The sequence below is a fragment of the Aspergillus vadensis genome (assembly GCF_003184925.1).
Source record: "Aspergillus vadensis CBS 113365 unplaced genomic scaffold BO88scaffold_1, whole genome shotgun sequence".
Classification (NCBI taxonomy): domain Eukaryota; kingdom Fungi; phylum Ascomycota; class Eurotiomycetes; order Eurotiales; family Aspergillaceae; genus Aspergillus; species Aspergillus vadensis.
The window spans coordinates 1,468,064-1,484,597 of NW_020292039.1; the positions used below are offsets into that span (position 1 = coordinate 1,468,064).

At 52.9% G+C, this 16,534-nt stretch overlaps 6 protein-coding genes across 6 annotated transcripts; 3 read left to right on the plus strand and 3 right to left on the minus strand.

Moving 5' to 3' along the window:
• The first annotated feature begins 70 nt into the window (after positions 1-70).
• Positions 71-2,054, plus strand: BO88DRAFT_439979 (aldose epimerase family protein). Its single transcript, XM_025709750.1, has 2 exons — positions 71-337; positions 392-2,054. The coding sequence occupies exon 2, from the start codon at positions 510-512 to the stop codon at positions 1,866-1,868; it is 1,359 nt and encodes a 452-aa protein (XP_025568324.1). The 5' UTR covers positions 71-337; positions 392-509; the 3' UTR covers positions 1,869-2,054.
• Positions 2,055-2,287: 233 nt separating this feature from the next.
• On the minus strand, positions 2,288-4,266 carry BO88DRAFT_377851 (putative actin-related protein RO7; the record flags this gene model as incomplete). The annotated part of the gene is made up of 1 exon (XM_025704419.1): positions 2,288-4,266. The coding sequence occupies exon 1, from the start codon at positions 4,001-4,003 to the stop codon at positions 2,288-2,290; it is 1,716 nt and encodes a 571-aa protein (XP_025568325.1). The 5' UTR covers positions 4,004-4,266.
• Positions 4,267-4,337: 71 nt separating this feature from the next.
• On the plus strand, positions 4,338-7,517 carry BO88DRAFT_15573 (crossover junction endodeoxyribonuclease). The gene is made up of 2 exons (XM_025701556.1): positions 4,338-4,454; positions 4,582-7,517. Exons 1-2 carry the CDS (start codon positions 4,441-4,443, stop codon positions 7,190-7,192), a joined length of 2,625 nt encoding a protein of 874 aa, XP_025568326.1. The 5' UTR covers positions 4,338-4,440; the 3' UTR covers positions 7,193-7,517.
• BO88DRAFT_15619 (diacylglycerol/polyprenol kinase family protein) lies at positions 7,517-9,366 on the minus strand. The gene is made up of 2 exons (XM_025701562.1): positions 9,273-9,366; positions 7,517-9,161 (listed from the first exon to the last, which is right to left on the minus strand). Exon 2 carries the CDS (start codon positions 8,994-8,996, stop codon positions 7,842-7,844), a length of 1,155 nt encoding a protein of 384 aa, XP_025568327.1. The 5' UTR covers positions 8,997-9,161; positions 9,273-9,366; the 3' UTR covers positions 7,517-7,841.
• Positions 9,367-9,522: 156 nt separating this feature from the next.
• On the plus strand, positions 9,523-11,885 carry spb4 (ATP-dependent RNA helicase SPB4). Its single transcript, XM_025705501.1, has 3 exons — positions 9,523-9,917; positions 9,970-10,482; positions 10,539-11,885. The coding sequence occupies exons 1-3, from the start codon at positions 9,628-9,630 to the stop codon at positions 11,659-11,661; spliced, it is 1,926 nt and encodes a 641-aa protein (XP_025568328.1). The 5' UTR covers positions 9,523-9,627; the 3' UTR covers positions 11,662-11,885.
• A 534-nt stretch (positions 11,886-12,419) lies between these two features.
• On the minus strand, positions 12,420-15,854 carry BO88DRAFT_420941 (uncharacterized protein; the record flags this gene model as incomplete). The annotated part of the gene is made up of 3 exons (XM_025708474.1): positions 12,420-12,963; positions 13,025-13,928; positions 13,979-15,854. The coding sequence occupies 3 exons, from the start codon at positions 15,852-15,854 to the stop codon at positions 12,420-12,422; spliced, it is 3,324 nt and encodes a 1,107-aa protein (XP_025568329.1).
• Positions 15,855-16,534: the final 680 nt, after the last annotated feature.

Here is a 16,534-nt window from a genome sequence, read left to right on the forward strand (position 1 = left end):
GGGCTTGGAATGTCTTCCGTGGCTTCATTTTGCGCTACTACCAGATTGATAGTTTAGCCTCCAGACTAAGGGGATCACATCTCACCACCACGCTCGCCCTCGTTCGGCCAGAAACCTGTTGATCCTAGCTTCTTCGGCCCAATTCACTCACTTTATCCGATCTTTTCATTTGCGCTCAGACTGTGGTCAGACCCGGACCAATTTCTCCCGCCCTACACCATTGGCCCAGCCCCAGGAGCAATTGACAGCTACTAGTACACTATAGGGAGTACGAAGCACAGTCACCCATGCTTTTTGGCTCCAGACCCCTGGCACACTTACCTTAGTTTACGTCTTGGTAAGATGACGCCTTTGCTCGGGTATTTTGTGAATGAGCTAAACATCAATCCAGGAATTAGCTGCATTCCTACCCCAGTTTCTCGGTCCCTGCGCATTGGTTTCCCCCGCCCGCTGGTCAGGCGCGCCATCATGAGGTAAAAAAAAATACACTTTCACTGTAAATAAATACTATGAGACCTTCCACCAGATCCGGCCAGGGACCTCTCCAGCTTCTTGGCTGCTGCCGCTCTCTGCTCTGCCCTGCCCGGATCACCCCTCGTATCTTGGTCATATACTGCTGCTTCTTCCTCCTCGTTACCATTCTCCTAGGCGTCAGAATGCACGTTAGAAGCTACCTGTCTGCCGTTCTGTACGGCCTGCCAGCACTGACCCAAGTTGCTGCTGCCAAGTCCACAGGGGACCCGTTCCAACTCTACACTATCAGCGCAGAGAACATCACGGCCAAGCTCATCCCCTACGGAGCACGCTTGACTTCTCTCCTCGTCCCTGACCGCGACGGCAACTTCCAGGATGTCGTCGTCGGCTACGACGACCCAAAGCAGTATCTTAAGGACTCCGAGACCAACCACACCTACTTCGGTGCCGTCGTCGGCCGATACGCCAACCGCATCAAGAACGGCACGTTCTCGATCGGTTCAGATGTGTACCATATCCCCGAGAACGAAAATGACGGTGAAGACACGCTCCACGGAGGTACCGTAGGCTACGACCAGCGCAACTGGACCGTGACCGCGTACAGCAATTCCTCCATCACATTCACCCTGGTTGACCGTGCCTTCGAAGACTTCCCCGGAGACGTCATCACCCATGCCACATTCAGTGTGCAAACCAAAGTCACCCCCGAGAACCCCCAAGGTCTCCCTCAATTGACCACCAAACTCGTCTCCCTTGCCTTGACTGAGACAACCCCAATCATGCTTGCCAACCACATCTACTGGAACCTGAACGCCTTCAAGGACGAGACCGTCCTCAAAGACACCTGGCTCCAGCTGCCACTCTCCAAGCGCCTGATCGGCACAGACGGCATCCTAATTCCCAACGGCACCATCCTCGACGTCAACGTCTACGACAGCGCCCCGGACTTCGTCTCCGGCAAACTCGTCGGCCAAGACATCGCGAAAGCCGACGGACTCTGCGGCGATGACTGCACCGGCTACGACAACTGCTTCATCGTAGATCGGCCTCCTCAATACGCAGCTCGTAACTCCATCGTCCCGATCGTCCACATGAACTCCAGCACCACCGGAATCAGCCTCGACGTCGCTACCAACCAGCAAGCTCTCCAGATCTACTCTTGCAACGGCCAGAACGGCACCATCCCCGTCAAGCAATCGCAAGTCCAGCGCAACAAGGCCGAGGGTGTCGATGGCGCTGAATACGTCAACCAGCATGGTTGCATTGTCATTGAGACTGAGGGCTGGATTGATGGTATTAACAACCCTCAGTGGGGTCAATTGTCGGACCAGATCTATTCTCCTGAGACGGGTCCTGCTGTTAACTGGGCTACTTACCAGTTTGGTACGGTGTAAGTGGGGGAGAAGATTTGAGGAAGGATTGAGGGGGACCTGATTACGTGCTCTAGAAATCCACGACCGTGTGTACATAATCTGATGCGCCATCTTGTCTTTATGCGGACTAGCAATGGCACGTACAAAGAAAGTTTATTGAGTGTTTAAGAATGCTCAAAGAATAATAATAGGAAGAAAAGACATTGCTAATAAATTTGCTGTAAGACTCTAACGGGTATCGTATCTACTGCTAACTGCTTCGACAATCTCAGTGAGAACAAAATCAGAGTGAGTTCAGGGTGGTGCGGTCAGCACTACTCCGTAGGGGGAGGGGGGAAAATAGACAACGATGGAAAAAATTTTCGAATCCCCAATATCTGATGCTTGTCTGACCAGGCCGCATGAATTAGCGTGGCCATGCGGGGGAAATGAGACTAGATTCAACCCCAGCCAGCCAAAGTCCAACTAGACCGGTCGCCTCCCGTGCGTAACCCCGAGCGCCTATCAGGAGCATGCCCATGCTCCAGATCCCGACTAGCTCCTGCGAGGCCATGTTGGAGGTATTTTTCCCGCTCAATCTCGACTAAGCCCCGGATCTTGAGACTCGTGAGAAGGCTGGCTCCTGCCCAGGGTCCAAGGGATTCGACCTCCCGCAGGACACCTTGGACGGGCGGGTGGGCGTCCTTGTCTTTATTATTACGGCGGATCTTTTGCTCGATGGGGTCGATCTCTTCTTCTGCTTGTGCATCTGGGATTGATCGCTCAGCAGCAGTATCGGGGGTATCGTTTTCACCCTCCTGCTTTGTGACAGTCGGCTTGGTTGGTTGAGAGAGTCTTAGGCTCTCAAGCTTTTGGCGTTGCTGCTCGATAACCTTGCCGCGGACAGGTGACCAGCCATACTTTTCCACCAGGAACGCCACGTCCTGGAGGATGCGCTGTCGGACACCAGGGATATTGGAGCCTCCACCAATGAAAACAATACGCGACATGCACGTGCCGCGGACATCGGGAGGCAGGCTAAGCAGGGCATGATACACCAACAACGGCAACGGTTTTTCCTCGTCGTCCAACTCGCAATCGGCTAAGCCCTCCGCAAAGAGAACCTTTTCCACCGGTTCCGCGAGCTTGGAGAAAGGAAGGTCGATGTAGGTTGATCCTGAACCTGACGGGGAGGGAAGCGACACCGTTGCATCTGAGTGTGAAATAGGGTGTTGGTCAGCCACTCCAGCATCCTCCTCTCGTGCCTCGGCAGGCTGTTGCTGCGGTGTCGCCGCGGAGCCTTGAGAAGCCGCCTTAGGCTTACACCACAGGAACCGACTAGCAATTTCTTCGCAGAGCTCATAATGAACGGAAATTTCGTCCGCCGATTGCGCGGCCCCGCTATCATCGGAGAGTCGTGTCAGGAACCGTCCAGTTTCCTGCAGTAGGGACTTCATAGCCCTCGTGCTGCGCTTGACAGCCATCTCTCTGTATTCGTAGATACCGCTGACAACGGTTTCCGCCCATCCAATATCCACTACCAAGCCTGAACGCAGCCCAGCTGCGACCACGGCCATAGGAGCACTGGTCAAAAGGGTGATGCTTGGAAACCGCCAACGGCTAAACAGGGTTGACAAAAGCGATGATAGGAGAGGGTGTGGCATGATAGACGGAAGAACCAGAACCAGTCGTGATGTTCCCGCATCCGTCAACAGGTATTTATTGTAGGTCTCGCGAAACATGCGCTCGATCTTGTCGTCAATGAGTGCCATATCCATATCGCGTACATCCATCTTCCAGAGTTCATATGCACCAGCCCATTCATCAGCTTTGACCGGTTGCGAGCGTGATGAGTCCGTCTCGTTGCTTCTCAACCACCCTCTGTAATCGCCAACCCTTCTCGACTCCTCCGGACCGCATCCAACCACACACATTGGAGTACTTTCTCCCTCAAACCCTGCCCGAAGCCATCTTGCTCCAAATTCGAATATGATAGCATCTTCTTCTCCGCGAAATGATGTGCTTGCGGAGGAGGTGCTTGCAAAGGAAGAATTATTGGAACGGAGGTGATGTTGGGGCGTATGGGGCGAATCAGGTCTCCCAGATTGGCTGTGCCGGAAGTTCATGGATATGGGTCGCCTATCGTCGAAAGCGGAGGTGGAGGATGTACTTGTCATGTCGTCGTCCGAATGAGTTGCTGAGACAGTCGCAAAGGTCGCTGCTCTATGGAAATCGCGGGGAAGGATCGGAGATAGAAGTCAACTTGCTTCAGGGGCCCCGCGCAGATCATACTTCCTCTCAACCGATGCGCTTGAAATGAGAAGGCTTAGATCATACCTTCTGCCAGCAGATTTTCCACTTAAGCAAAAGACTCCCGAATTGGGGGCAATTGGCGATTGGCGATTGGCGAGCTCGAAAAGGAAGCCGCGACAATCTGCGGAGGCTCTGGGCGGGCGGATCTACATCGGGCCGCGTCGCCCAGTTGCCGCCGTCAACAAACAACTCTCATCGCTGCATTAAGTATTCGCCATCAGAGAGAACCTGAGCTGCAGTGCAATTTTGTTTCTATTGGTATTTTGGGTTTTGACAGTTGGGAAGAAGGGAGGCTGTCCGAATGGGGATTCCGGGGTAAGTCAGCCAGTTTTGTAGGTGCTGTTTTGTGAAACTTTACTTGGGAGAGAAATATATTATCCCTTTCCAGTGCGCAAACAGTACTCATTCAAGTAGTTCAACGGCTAATCCACTGACCACAAAGGCTGATCCATGCCATCGGCGCTGGTGAACGTATCTCCTTGTCAAGATTGGCCATAACCCATTTGGAGCGCACAGCAAGGCCTATTCGTATTGCTGTGGACATCTCGATATGGCTGTTCCAAGTGCAAGCTGGCCGGGGTGGTCGAAACCCCGAGCTACGAACATTGTTTTACAGACTGTTGAAGATTTTAGCGCTTCCAATCCATCCCCTTTTTGTATATGATGGCAAAAACAAGCCGCCTTTCAAGAGAGGCAAAGCCGTGTCAAGTCGCAGTTACGGAAGTGCACCAATCATTCGGCTCTCCAAGATCTTAGTCGATCTGTTCAGATTTCCGCGTCACGAGGCGCCAGGAGAGGCAGAAGCAGAGTGTGCAAGACTGCAAAGAGCAGGAGTTGTTGATGCAGTCATGACCAATGACGTTGACGCTCTTATGTTTGGCTCAACATTTACCGTCATGGGCTTTTCCAAGGAAAGTGGCAGCAGCACCGGGGCTGCAACCCATGTTACCTGCTACCGCATGAACACCGCTGGTGATGCTTCAAGTGTGAAGCTTGATCGTGCAGGCATGATCTTGTTTGCCATGTTGAGTGGAGGTGATTACTTGCCGTCGGGGGTCCCTAAATGCGGTAGCAAGCTCGCTGGCGAGATTGCCAAAGCTGGCTTTGGCGCAGATCTTCTTGAAATTCTTGAGTCAGATGGCGCCGAGCTCGATGCCAGACTAAGCGATTGGAGAGAACGACTCCAGTATGAGTTGGAAGAAAACGAAAGTGGTTACTTCCAGACCAAGCACAAGGCTGTCCGAATTCCCGACACTTTTCCTGATCGGACGATTTTGTCATATTATGCAAATCCTGTGGTTTCTTCGACAGGCGACATCAGAACCCTTCAACATAACCTCTCAAATGCTTGGGACAAGGACATAGACGTTGTTGAACTGAGGAGATTTGCTGCCGACGCCTTTGAGTGGAATTACCGCTCTGGGGCTAGAAAAGTGACCAGATTACTTTCTGAGCCGCTTCTGTCCTACCGACTACGCCTTGGAAGACAAGCATCAGCATTTCCCGCGAACTGCCCTACGTTGTCGAACAGCAACACGCCGATGCTGCAAAAGATCTATAAAAGCAGATCGAGCTATAGTACCGACGGCTTGACGGAGTTTCAGCTGGATATGATTCCTGTCGACATTGTTGGCTTGGACATTCTTGCGGATGAGCCAAATCCTCCACTTCCTTCTCAAGAGTCGACGGCCTCAGGGGACGAGGAAGAGGAACTGGAGGATAATGCGGTATCTGTGCCTCAATCCCCGGTAAAGAAACGTGTCATAAAGCGCTATGATCCTTATGCCTCTGAAAAGGTGTGGGTATTCGAAACCATAGCCACGATAGGTCTCCCAGAAGTCGTGAAGAACTGGGAACGAGAGCAAGCTGAGAAGTCGGCACCGAAGAAAACAGCGACGCGAAAGACAGGGCCTAGGAAAAAAGGGCCTATAGACCCGAACATGAAGCGAGGTAGCATCTTGAAATATGGAACCCTCACGAAGGAGCGAACCGAAATATCCCGCCACAAAAGTGCGCAGCTCTTAGAGGCAGCAGTCTCGGCCAAAGCAACTGCTGTACCCAGCCTGTCGAGTTCCCGTCAGTCTCAAGATTCTCCTAATCTGTCAAGGAAGCTATCACCGTCTGACATATCTATACAGCAGCAGCCATCGACTGACTCAAGTGACGATTCGCCGAGCCTTGATGATCTAATCGACCAATTTTCTTCATTGAGTCATGCACCGTCCTACACAACTATCGAACAGCAGTCACCCAGAACCACCCGAGCACGCGGCAGAGCTGGAAGACAACCTGCTTTGACAGATGCCACCGGAAAGACAAAGAAATTGTCTTCCGCAGAGAGTTCTCCAGCTCTTTCGCCGACCAAGAAGAATGCTCAATCAAGTTCAAAACGTTGTACGCGGAAGGGGGATGCGACAGACGACAAGAAGCCTGCACTTCGTTCGATATCTCCTAACCATGCAGGCCGCCAAAATGCATCGAAACCCCGGCGCAAAGGAGACAAACTGAAGTCTTCTTGCGAGGTTGACGAACTACAACGAGCGATATCTTCCATAGCATTGGATGACGCGCAAGCGCGCAAAACCGCCACAGAACCCATATGCCTAGACGACATTGGGCCCATGCCTCGAAGAAGCTCGCGCCAGAAGAAGGTGTGTAACACCAGGTCGGGCCCTGCTGGGGCCGCTGAGCGCATTGCCCGCCCTTCGCCTTCTGTGGAGAACGGCGAGCCTGTTTTGATATCAGAAGAAGATAATGCTGTAGATACAAGAAAGCGCCGGGATCGTGAGAATCCCTGGAGTCGAACACAAACATTGTCCTCAGTGAGCGAGCCCACGGAGCTCAAGCCTCGGAAAGGCAAATCTTCTGGAAAACCAGACGACTGTCCGTCGACAGTCTCACACATTGAATCTGTTGTCGTACACGACGGGTTCTGGACGACAGACACTAGCTCAAAAACTGGATCTGCAGAAGCTGCAAGTACGACCGACACTCAAACCAGTCGCGGCAAGAAGAAGCGGATCGCCCGTGTGAGCATCTTGGACTTGACTTGAGCAGCAATGAGAAAATCGTGCATTGGTCTTATACTATACTTGATCCAAGTCTTGCCTTACTCTAATCTCTTGGACATGCATTATAGGCGCATCGCTTTCGGGACCCAATCCCGAGTCGAATAATGTTCTTCTTACACTGGCATGTAAGTCATGGTATACATCAAAGTCTGGACATATCAGATTTCATGAGGAAAGTAGTCACTGCACGTCATTACAACATCTATACAGGATATTAAAAGTAAATAGTAGCCCGTGTGTTTGTGTAGATTTGCAAGCGCCAAAGCCACGCCGATCCAGGATATCTATCTAAGTGATCATTAAACAAAAGTCCTTCTGCGGGCCAAAGTAATTATTTCCAAAGTCTTTCCCCTTCAGAGTAGTGCAAAACAGGGGGGTAATCGAGTGAGAGCTCAAAGAGAAGAGGAGTGGTGATGTAGTTGGTCATGGGGTAATCGGGTGTATGTATAAGAAATAGACAGGATAGGTAGGTAATTGAACAGAGGAAAAGGAAAAGAGGGTTGAAATGAATGATGAGTCGACGCTGCGGCTCGCGGCTTGTCGCGCGCTTCAGCGACTATCCAAGCCATGGCAGAGCTGTGATAATGAACAAAAAAGGGGAGGTATAACGGCATGAGCTGCAGTAGTTCGCTCAACCAAAGACCTTCAAGAAACCCCACAATCCGATACCACTCAAGATCGGAATAGTAAGGTTATCATCCCAGCCGAAGATGTCCACGAACTCGCTTCCAGCGGCGACTAAGCCCGAGACGACGCTCATAACGCCGAGGGCCAACGGGCCCGAAATGACAGCGCTGGGGGTGTCCGCAGTCCAGCCGATGAGGTTCTTGATCGAGCTGGGAAGAAGGTTAAGCTGACCGGTGAACATGAACGATCCCTCCGGGTCATTGGGGAAGGTTCCGATATAAGGTACGAAGTATCCCCAGAATGCGGCTGCGGTCAGGACACCCACAAACCAGGCTCCCAGTGTCCCAGCGAAGCTCTTGCCCTTGCGCAGCTGGAATGTGTAACGGCCGTAGAGACGACCGAATGTGGAGGCTGCAGTATCACACCAACTGAGGAGCAGTACGCTCATGACTCCGACGTCTTTGGGGAGGAAGCGCAGCACTGCATATGTGCCCACAAGATACCAGATCACACCGTTGTAGCCGGAAACCTCTGTCTCGCGCATCAAAGCCCCCACGCAGCGGATATATATATTGTTGACCTTGGTGGAATGGTGACGGACGATATCTACCGTAGCTATCGGTACGAGAGCTCCGAAGAGCCATGGTGTAATCTGGAGGGTTTGAATGCCGCGACTGTACAAGTTGAGGGTTAGGAAGCCGATCGATACATGGAGAAGTTTGCGCGGGATCTCATGACGGTGTATAAAGGAGCGATAACGGCTGTGGAGAGGTATGAGACCGAGAGGAGAAGGTGATCGAGAGATGTCGTGCCAGCTGCCGCCGGGTTTCGCGATAGGTGATAGATACCCGTTGGACTCCGCATGACCATTCGTCTGTTTCTTGGGCTTTCCAGCGGGCAACTTCGGGTTAGATTTTCGGGTACGGCGCCTTGTAGACTCAGGAGATTTTGGGCTGCGAGACCGCGCTCGTGAACGCTTCGAATCCGAGTTTGAAGTATCAGGTGTTTCTTCCGTTACCTCCCCAAGTCGCTGCCGTCGTGCTGCGGAGCGTGTTGTAGGTCCAAAGTAATCGCCCGAGCTTGATCGACGCTCAGACGAAGCGGGAGAAGGAGGAATGACTCGAGGAGTCTCCGGTATGGAACCGGGTTCAGAAGGCATATCGGCTGCAGGTATGGAGAAAGGTGGGAGGATTGGGCCGTGGATCAGCCCGGATAGCGGTCGCGGAGAGATAAGGGTGGGGTTGGAGGAGCAGGCGCCGAGTATGGGCAGACTGAACACTGTTGACGACGAAATCTTGGGCAATTATTGCGACAGAGGATGTTCCTGACAATATACGGTAGATTATGAGTGTAAGGCTCTATGATGATGGTAGCACCAGGCAGAAACACCGCCTCGGATGATGCGCCACGCTTAGCAGAGGATCGGCATAACCACCAAAAAAAGCGCAAGTTATAGAGTCAAGAGAATTGAACCGTAGTCGGCGCTCCTATCTTTAGGTGCACCGGCGACCGATGCGTGCAGATTGACAGTTGATGCTTGTTGACGCTCAGCTGAACTTTCAGCTGACTGGATTTCCTTCCGCCGAATCCGCGGTCCATCACGTGTGCACCTGCAGAATGATCTCACCGCCTCCGGTATCTAATCGCCGCGTTTCTGATAAGGAAAAATTATCAGCAAAAAAAGATCGAGATTCCACGGCGGATCTGCGCAACATCTTCTACCCAATTTGGCATTGATCTGGGACCAGGCTGTGACTCGGAAGGACCACAGAATACAGCCTACACTCACAATGGCCCCCAAACCACCCCCGGGCACCTCTGCCAGAGCATGGGATGGAGTGACGCCCGCCCTGTCGGAATGGGTACTGGATGCCGTTGCTTCTATGGGCTTCACCCGCATGACCCCCGTCCAGGCTTCTGCGATTCCCTTGTTCATGGCGCATAAGGATGTTGTGGTTGAAGCAGTCACGGGAAGTGGAAAGACCTTGTCCTTCTTGATTCCAGTTGTCGAGAAGCTTTTGCGCCTGGAAGAACCACTCAAGAAACACCATGTCGGAGCCATCATCATCTCTCCAACCAGGTTGGTCGTCTTGTGAAGAGATCGCGGTACAGTACTGACAGTTGCGCTCAAGAGAACTCGCATCGCAGATCTACAACGTCCTGACATCGTTGCTCGCCTTCCATCCTCCATCCGCTGCCGGTCTCAAACCCTCCGATGAAGACGACGATGCGCCTCGTCAGAAATTCCCCTCATCAACCCTCAAAGTTGTCCCGCAGCTCCTTCTCGGCGGTTCTACCACCCCAGCTGAGGATTTGAGTACCTTCTTGAAGCGGTCTCCCAATCTGTTGGTGTCTACACCGGGACGACTGTTGGAGTTGCTCTCTTCGCCCCATGTCCACTGCCCTCAATCGTCTTTCGAAATGCTTGTCATGGACGAAGCGGACAGACTTCTGGATCTGGGATTCAAGGATACACTACAGAACATCTTGCGCCGCCTCCCCAAGCAACGGCGCACGGGGTTGTTCAGTGCCAGTGTCAGTGAGGCTGTTGATCAGATTGTTCGGGTTGGTCTGCGCAACCCCGTCAAAGTCATGGTCAAGGTAAAGGGCACGTCAGGTGTTCAGGATAAACGCACACCGGCCAGGTTCGTACCATTATTTCTACCTTATCAAAGCGTCCTTAGACTGACAACCATACTAGTTTGCAAATGACGTACCTCACAGCTCCCCCAACTCACAAATTCCCTGCCATCAAACACATCCTCTACTCGCTCGAGCCCGCCCCTCAAAAGACCATCATGTTCGTCTCAACATGCTCGGGTGTCGACTACCTCTCCGCAATCCTTCCTTCAATCATCGGCGATGACTTCCAGCTGATCCCCCTGCACGGTAAACACCAAGCAAACGTCCGCGAAAAGAACTTCAACCGCTTCGTCAACTCCCACACCCCCGCCATTCTCCTCACCACCGACGTTGCTTCTCGTGGACTAGATATCCCCTCAGTCGACGTCGTAATACAGATCGACCCCCCTTCGGACCCAAAGACCTTCATCCACCGATGCGGCCGTGCCGGACGTGCAGGCCGGAAGGGTCTAAGTGTGGTCCTCCTCCACCCCGGCCGCGAGGAAGACTACGTCAACTTCCTCGAAGTCCGCAAGACCCCCGTCGCACCGTACCCTCACACCCTCACCATAACCGACGCCGACGCCGCCGCGGCAACCGAAACAGCTCGTAAAGCCGTCCTCGCAGACCGCGCACTACACGACCGCGGCCAAAAGGCCTTCGTCAGCTGGTTCCGAAGCTACAGCAAGCACCAAGCCAGCAGTATATTCCGCGTCGCAGACCTAGACTGGGAAGGACTAGGTAATGCATGGGGTCTGCTGAAGCTTCCCAAGATGCCCGAGTTGAGAAACTTCCAAGGCGACCGGACACTTGGCGTGAAACTAGACTGGGAAAACTACGCATACAAGGACAAACAGCGCGAGAAGCGCCGAAAGGAACAAGTACAGGAGAATGCCGAGAACGGTGTCGCGGACGACCAGGCTGCAGGCAAGAAGCGCTCCAGCGAGAGTGTCGCGTGGAGCAGGAATCTCGACAACCGGAATAAGAAGCTGAAGCGTCGGGAGGCTAAGCAGGCGCGTCAGCAGAAGGACAAATGGGAGAAGATGACGGAGGAAGAGCGTCAAAAGGTGCTCGAGACGGAGAAGATGCTTGAGCAGATTCGGGTGAAGAATGAAGAGGAACGATTGCTCAGGCGTGCGGCTAAAGATAAGGAAAATAAAGCTACTGGTGGCGATGATGATGAGTTCGAGGGGTTTGATTGATCGATTGATATGTCCGAGTGCATTGGCATGTAGTATATACATTATATTTTTTGGCATCTTGTCTCTGATACCACGTCTGTATCTCAAGATTCTTTCGAATGCAAAGAGTTACTAGAGCATCGATCTCCTTTCGTGATACTCAACGCTGCTGCCTCGCAGGGTAGTAGAGTTCGCCGAATGCTGGACGATAGGGTGTGGCCTGCTTGCTTTTAATTGAGGATCAGTAGCTCGTATTGCTACAGATAGCATCGGACATAATGCAGTTTAATTGATTCTGCTACGATGATGTTAATGGAAAATTCATTTCAACTGGTACATTTGCAATGTGGACAGTGTAACTAATAACATAAATGCAACCTCGTTGCCTTCAACCGCTAAGATGCTAATGATACAAAAAGCAACGCAACTTTCAAATACACAAATGCCCATGCATTGTAAGACCACTAGATAAACGTGGCGAAACAAACTCCCCCGAATACTGAACTTTCAAACCGCTCATTGAACGATGCCCATGACAAGACATTGGAGTTAGAAAAGGGTAGTAAATGACACTACTTTTGGAAGAAAAAGACTGCAACTGCTCATATTGCAGTTGGTCAGTAATACGCTCATTCCATGACAACCATCTCTGGGACAGTCTGCTGCCGGCAATGATCGTTTCTCAGGGATAATTTTGTGCAGCTTAATCCATAGAAAAAGCGTACTCATCTTGAAAGGCTAAGAGCATTTATTGCTTCAACCTGTGCCCGTAATTGCATTTATGCTTGTGCAGCTTCGGATGCGCCGGATTCTAGTTCGCGCCTGAACGCGTCAAGGCCAGGCTTCCAGATGTTGGTATAAGCATAGTCGACTGTTGAGGGATCCCAAATCTCATTGACAAGATCGATCACCTCGGGACTGAAACCTTGCTCTTCGTATGTTACAGGCTGAGGCCACACAAGGTCATTGAGGTCTCCAGATGGGCAATTCTCATAGAGCCACTGAGCCTCACGGGCAAATTCATCGTCTCCAAAATCTTCAATAGTCTGCTGCTCGGGCTCAGGCGCAGGTGCGAGTGCCGTTTCGGACGTGGATGGTGTTGATGTGACTGCGGGTGCGATGGCAGTTGCAGAGATTGTGTCGGGTGTAGCAGTCATAGGACTCGAGTATCTGCTTGCAGTACGAAGGCCACTAGGGGTTTTAGGCTTGTATTTCTCAGCCTGTGAGCGAGCTCTGGCGAGAGCCTCTTCGTCAATCTTCGCAGGAGTTGACGGGGCTGGAGCCGCTTGACGTGGAGTCTGGCGGGACTCTGTAGATGGCACACTAAAGAGAATTGCTGGTTAGCCAATCTTTGTCTTGAGAAACAAGGAACATTATGTCATACCTTTCGGAGATACTAGCCCGAGTGACGGTAGGTGAGCTAGGTGCAGGGGTAGGTGCGGAGGCAGAGACATTTGCTGAAGCAGAGGCCCCGCTGGATTCGGATTCGTCTGAGAAGGCGTCGTAATCTAACTGGAAAGTTCCCTGAACGTTTGGGACGAATCCAGGACGGCGGCTTGAAGACTCATCAGCGGCATGGGGAGCGGGGGTGGGAGACTCTGGGGCAGCATTCTCAGAATCGTTACCCATTCCAATGAAGTGTCTTCCACGGTATGGGTCGGTTGCACGAGCACGCAATCGGAGTTTGGAGGGTGTATCTTCTGGACTCGCATCGAAGCGGACTTTCTTCGACGAATGCCGCTCTGAGCGCAAGGCGCCGCGGACAGCTGTCTTAGCTAAACGACCAGATTTGTTTGGCTCAGTTCGTGGCAGCGGTATTTCTTGCTCATCCTCGCTTTCAGAGCTATAGCAGAAGTAATCCAAGTCCAGCCCATAACTGCACCCCGGAGGGTTGGGAATCACGTCAGGCGACGGGGAGCGCTTCCGCTTCTTTTGCTTCTGTTCTTCTGCCTCGCGCTCCCGAGAATCTTGACCTTCTACGCCTACATCTTTCTGGGCGTTTGGCGTGGCTGATTCTTGCGGTGTTGTTTCTTCTGTTGATGGCTTGGAAGCGGGGCGAGACAGTAACGGAGCAGAAGACGGAGCTGCTGAATCCTTCTTAGGGATGTCCCCAAGGTAGAGGGACCTATCAAAGGGTTGCGCAAAGAGAGACCAAGACTTGCGACGGCGCTTTTGAGGTGGCTCCTCGCTGGATCTCCGGCTACTCTGTGCTTGGCTCTGAGAAACACTAGAGGACGCCTGAGAGGTTTGCGTCCGATCAATACGCTCGGAAGATGGTTGGGGAGGCGCTAAATTCTCATCAATTATATGGCCCAATGCAGATCAAAAGAGAACATACCTTGCACTTGAGTAGGTTCGGGGGTCCTCCTGAAAGAGGGTAGGATCCTTGTGAAGGTGCGAGGTACGGAGTTGAGCAGACCACGGAGGTTCCAACCACTCTGGCGCTCCGGAGTGGCCGGCGGCTCGGGCGTAGAAGACTGTTCCTGTAAGCTTTGCGACTGCTCTTGATCATGACTGGTTTCGTGAGCGTTATCAAGCGAGAAATCAAAGGTGGTACGCGGCAGCTCAGAGCATGGGGGCGCAGAAGACTCTGCTGCCTGGCGGCGCCGGTCAGCTTCTTGCTGGGCCAGCAATTGAGATACGCGAAGCGAGGTGGAGTGGATACGGCCATCTCTTTCGGCTTGCCGTCTCCGAAGTCTCTCAGAATACGGAGTAATGTTCGCAGTTAGGGAGCGTGGCCGGGTTGCGGGTCGATACGGCGTGCTGCCGGGGGGGCCAAGGTTACGCCGCTTGTTTGCGGCAGGCGTCTGCGGGCCTTGGGTCTCTTCGTCGCTTGAATCTGCCCGGGCACGCTTCCGGGTCACTGGCGGGTTTGTTAGCCCCTTGTTCTTTTGTGGCCTTTTTGCCCGGATTCCCCGGGGAGCCACCGCGTTGAGAGCAACAACCCCTGAGCCGGGGCCGGGACTACTCTGCGATTCTTCCTGCAGCGGCGACATCACTTGAACCTCACGCCGTCGCCTTCGCAGTATGTAGTCCAGGACCCCAAACCAACGGGTCGGGGGCTCACGGTTGGACGCGAGATCACCCGCCAACTCAACCGACGCCGACGGCCCTTCCACGAGCTGCCCTGTGATGGGATGAAAGAAGCCCGTGGAAGGGACCTGTTGAGCCCAGTCCCGAATCCACTCTTGTCGAGAAGCGCGAAGGCTTCGGCGAGTGACGCGGGCGGGCTCAACAGGCTCTCCGAACGACGCGGTAGTCGACTCCATCAGAATGGCAGCCGCTTCATTGGACGAGCGAGGCGCGAGATCATCCAAGGACAATCTGGCAAAGGACGCAATAAGTGCGCCCACCCGCTCGTCCTCGACGACCACCACTCCTCCGGAGCCCGCAGCGGAAGCCAATGAGGCAGTGTTGAACTGCTCAGGGGATGTCACGACGGTGACTCCCCTTGGCTCCGCCACGGTTGGTTCCGCAGGTGGCTCAAAGGTGCGCTCTTCCGCGGCAGGAGTCGGGAGCGAGACTCTCTCTGTGGTTGCCGATGTCTCAATGTTGGTGGCGCCCGACTCCTGCGCGGGACGCGGTGCCAGGGCTGCCTCGGTCTCATCCTTCGACGTCCAGGATGGCGTCTTCGACCTCTCAGAGAGAGGCGAGCCGACACTACTAAGCTCGTCGATGAAGGATTCGAGACACGAGGCAGCCCTGATACCCCGGGAATCCGGGCCATCAAAACAATCGATCTCCTGGGACTTCTTTGGGGATTGGGGGACCATAGGGGGGTGAGAAACACAGGGAATGTACTCACGATCAGGGGTATCGTTCTCAGATAGTGCGGGTGTTGGGTCGACAATTTTCGGGTCCTCCGTGGGGGTAGTCATCTCTGCAGCTGTAGTATCCGTGGCGAGATCTTCCTCTGTATGGGCGGGCTGCTTATCTTCGTCTGAAACGGGCTTGTCGGTTTTACGTGTTGACTGGCGCGTCGTGCGCTTCGTTGTAGTAGCTTTCCGTGTCTGGGTCTTGACTGTGGGCTTCTTGGCGGTAGTAGTAGTAGTAGTCTTCTTAGGTGCGCGCTGAGACTTTGCACGGGTCGGGGGTTGCTCTGACGTTGCAGGTTCCTGGTGCGCAGCATTCCTCGCAGACCTGGTTCGACGGGGGGCATTCTCCTCGAGTGACACAAAGCCACCGGGCGAAGCTTGCTGTGAACGAGTGCGCATCTTGACTGTGATGAAGGTAAAAGCAGAAAGTCTTCAGTTCAGGCTGGTAAAAACCAGCAATCTGAGACAAAGCCACCAACAAACTGAGTGACTAGAAGGGTGCGGGATATGAGAAGAGGTAAGACAGGAACGTAATGGAAGAAACCTTTACAAAAAGGTGTGAGGACAGGTTGACAAAAGGCGATGCAGCTACCCTAGAGGTTGCCGTAATCTTAAGGCGACGCGGTACCTTAATCAGAAGGTATGAGGAGAAAGATCGTCTCGCTTAAACGCGATTTGAGATCTTGGAAAACGCGGAGCAAAGGGACGTTATGGAGGATAGTTAAATCTAACTTGTAAGGCAAGTTAGTACCTGCGAGAGAAGATAATCCGATGGATTGAAGAATCGTGCAAAGGAGAGATCGAAGTAATGTTAATCAGTAGCGCAAGTGCGATATCGACGAAGATACGGAAGGATGGGAATGATGAAGGGAAAGAGAGTGAGAGGGGGGGAAGAGGCAGGTTGATAAAAACAATACTGACTTGTTGATAAACACAACACTGGCTTACAGTGAATGTTACCTCGTGTTGCTGGGTAAAGTTGGTTATGACGCGTCAAATCAGCGCCCGGAGGCAGTCGACGATATTCACTTGCCTCGGCGAGCAAGGTCGTGATATAGAAAGATGAAGTTTGGGGGAAC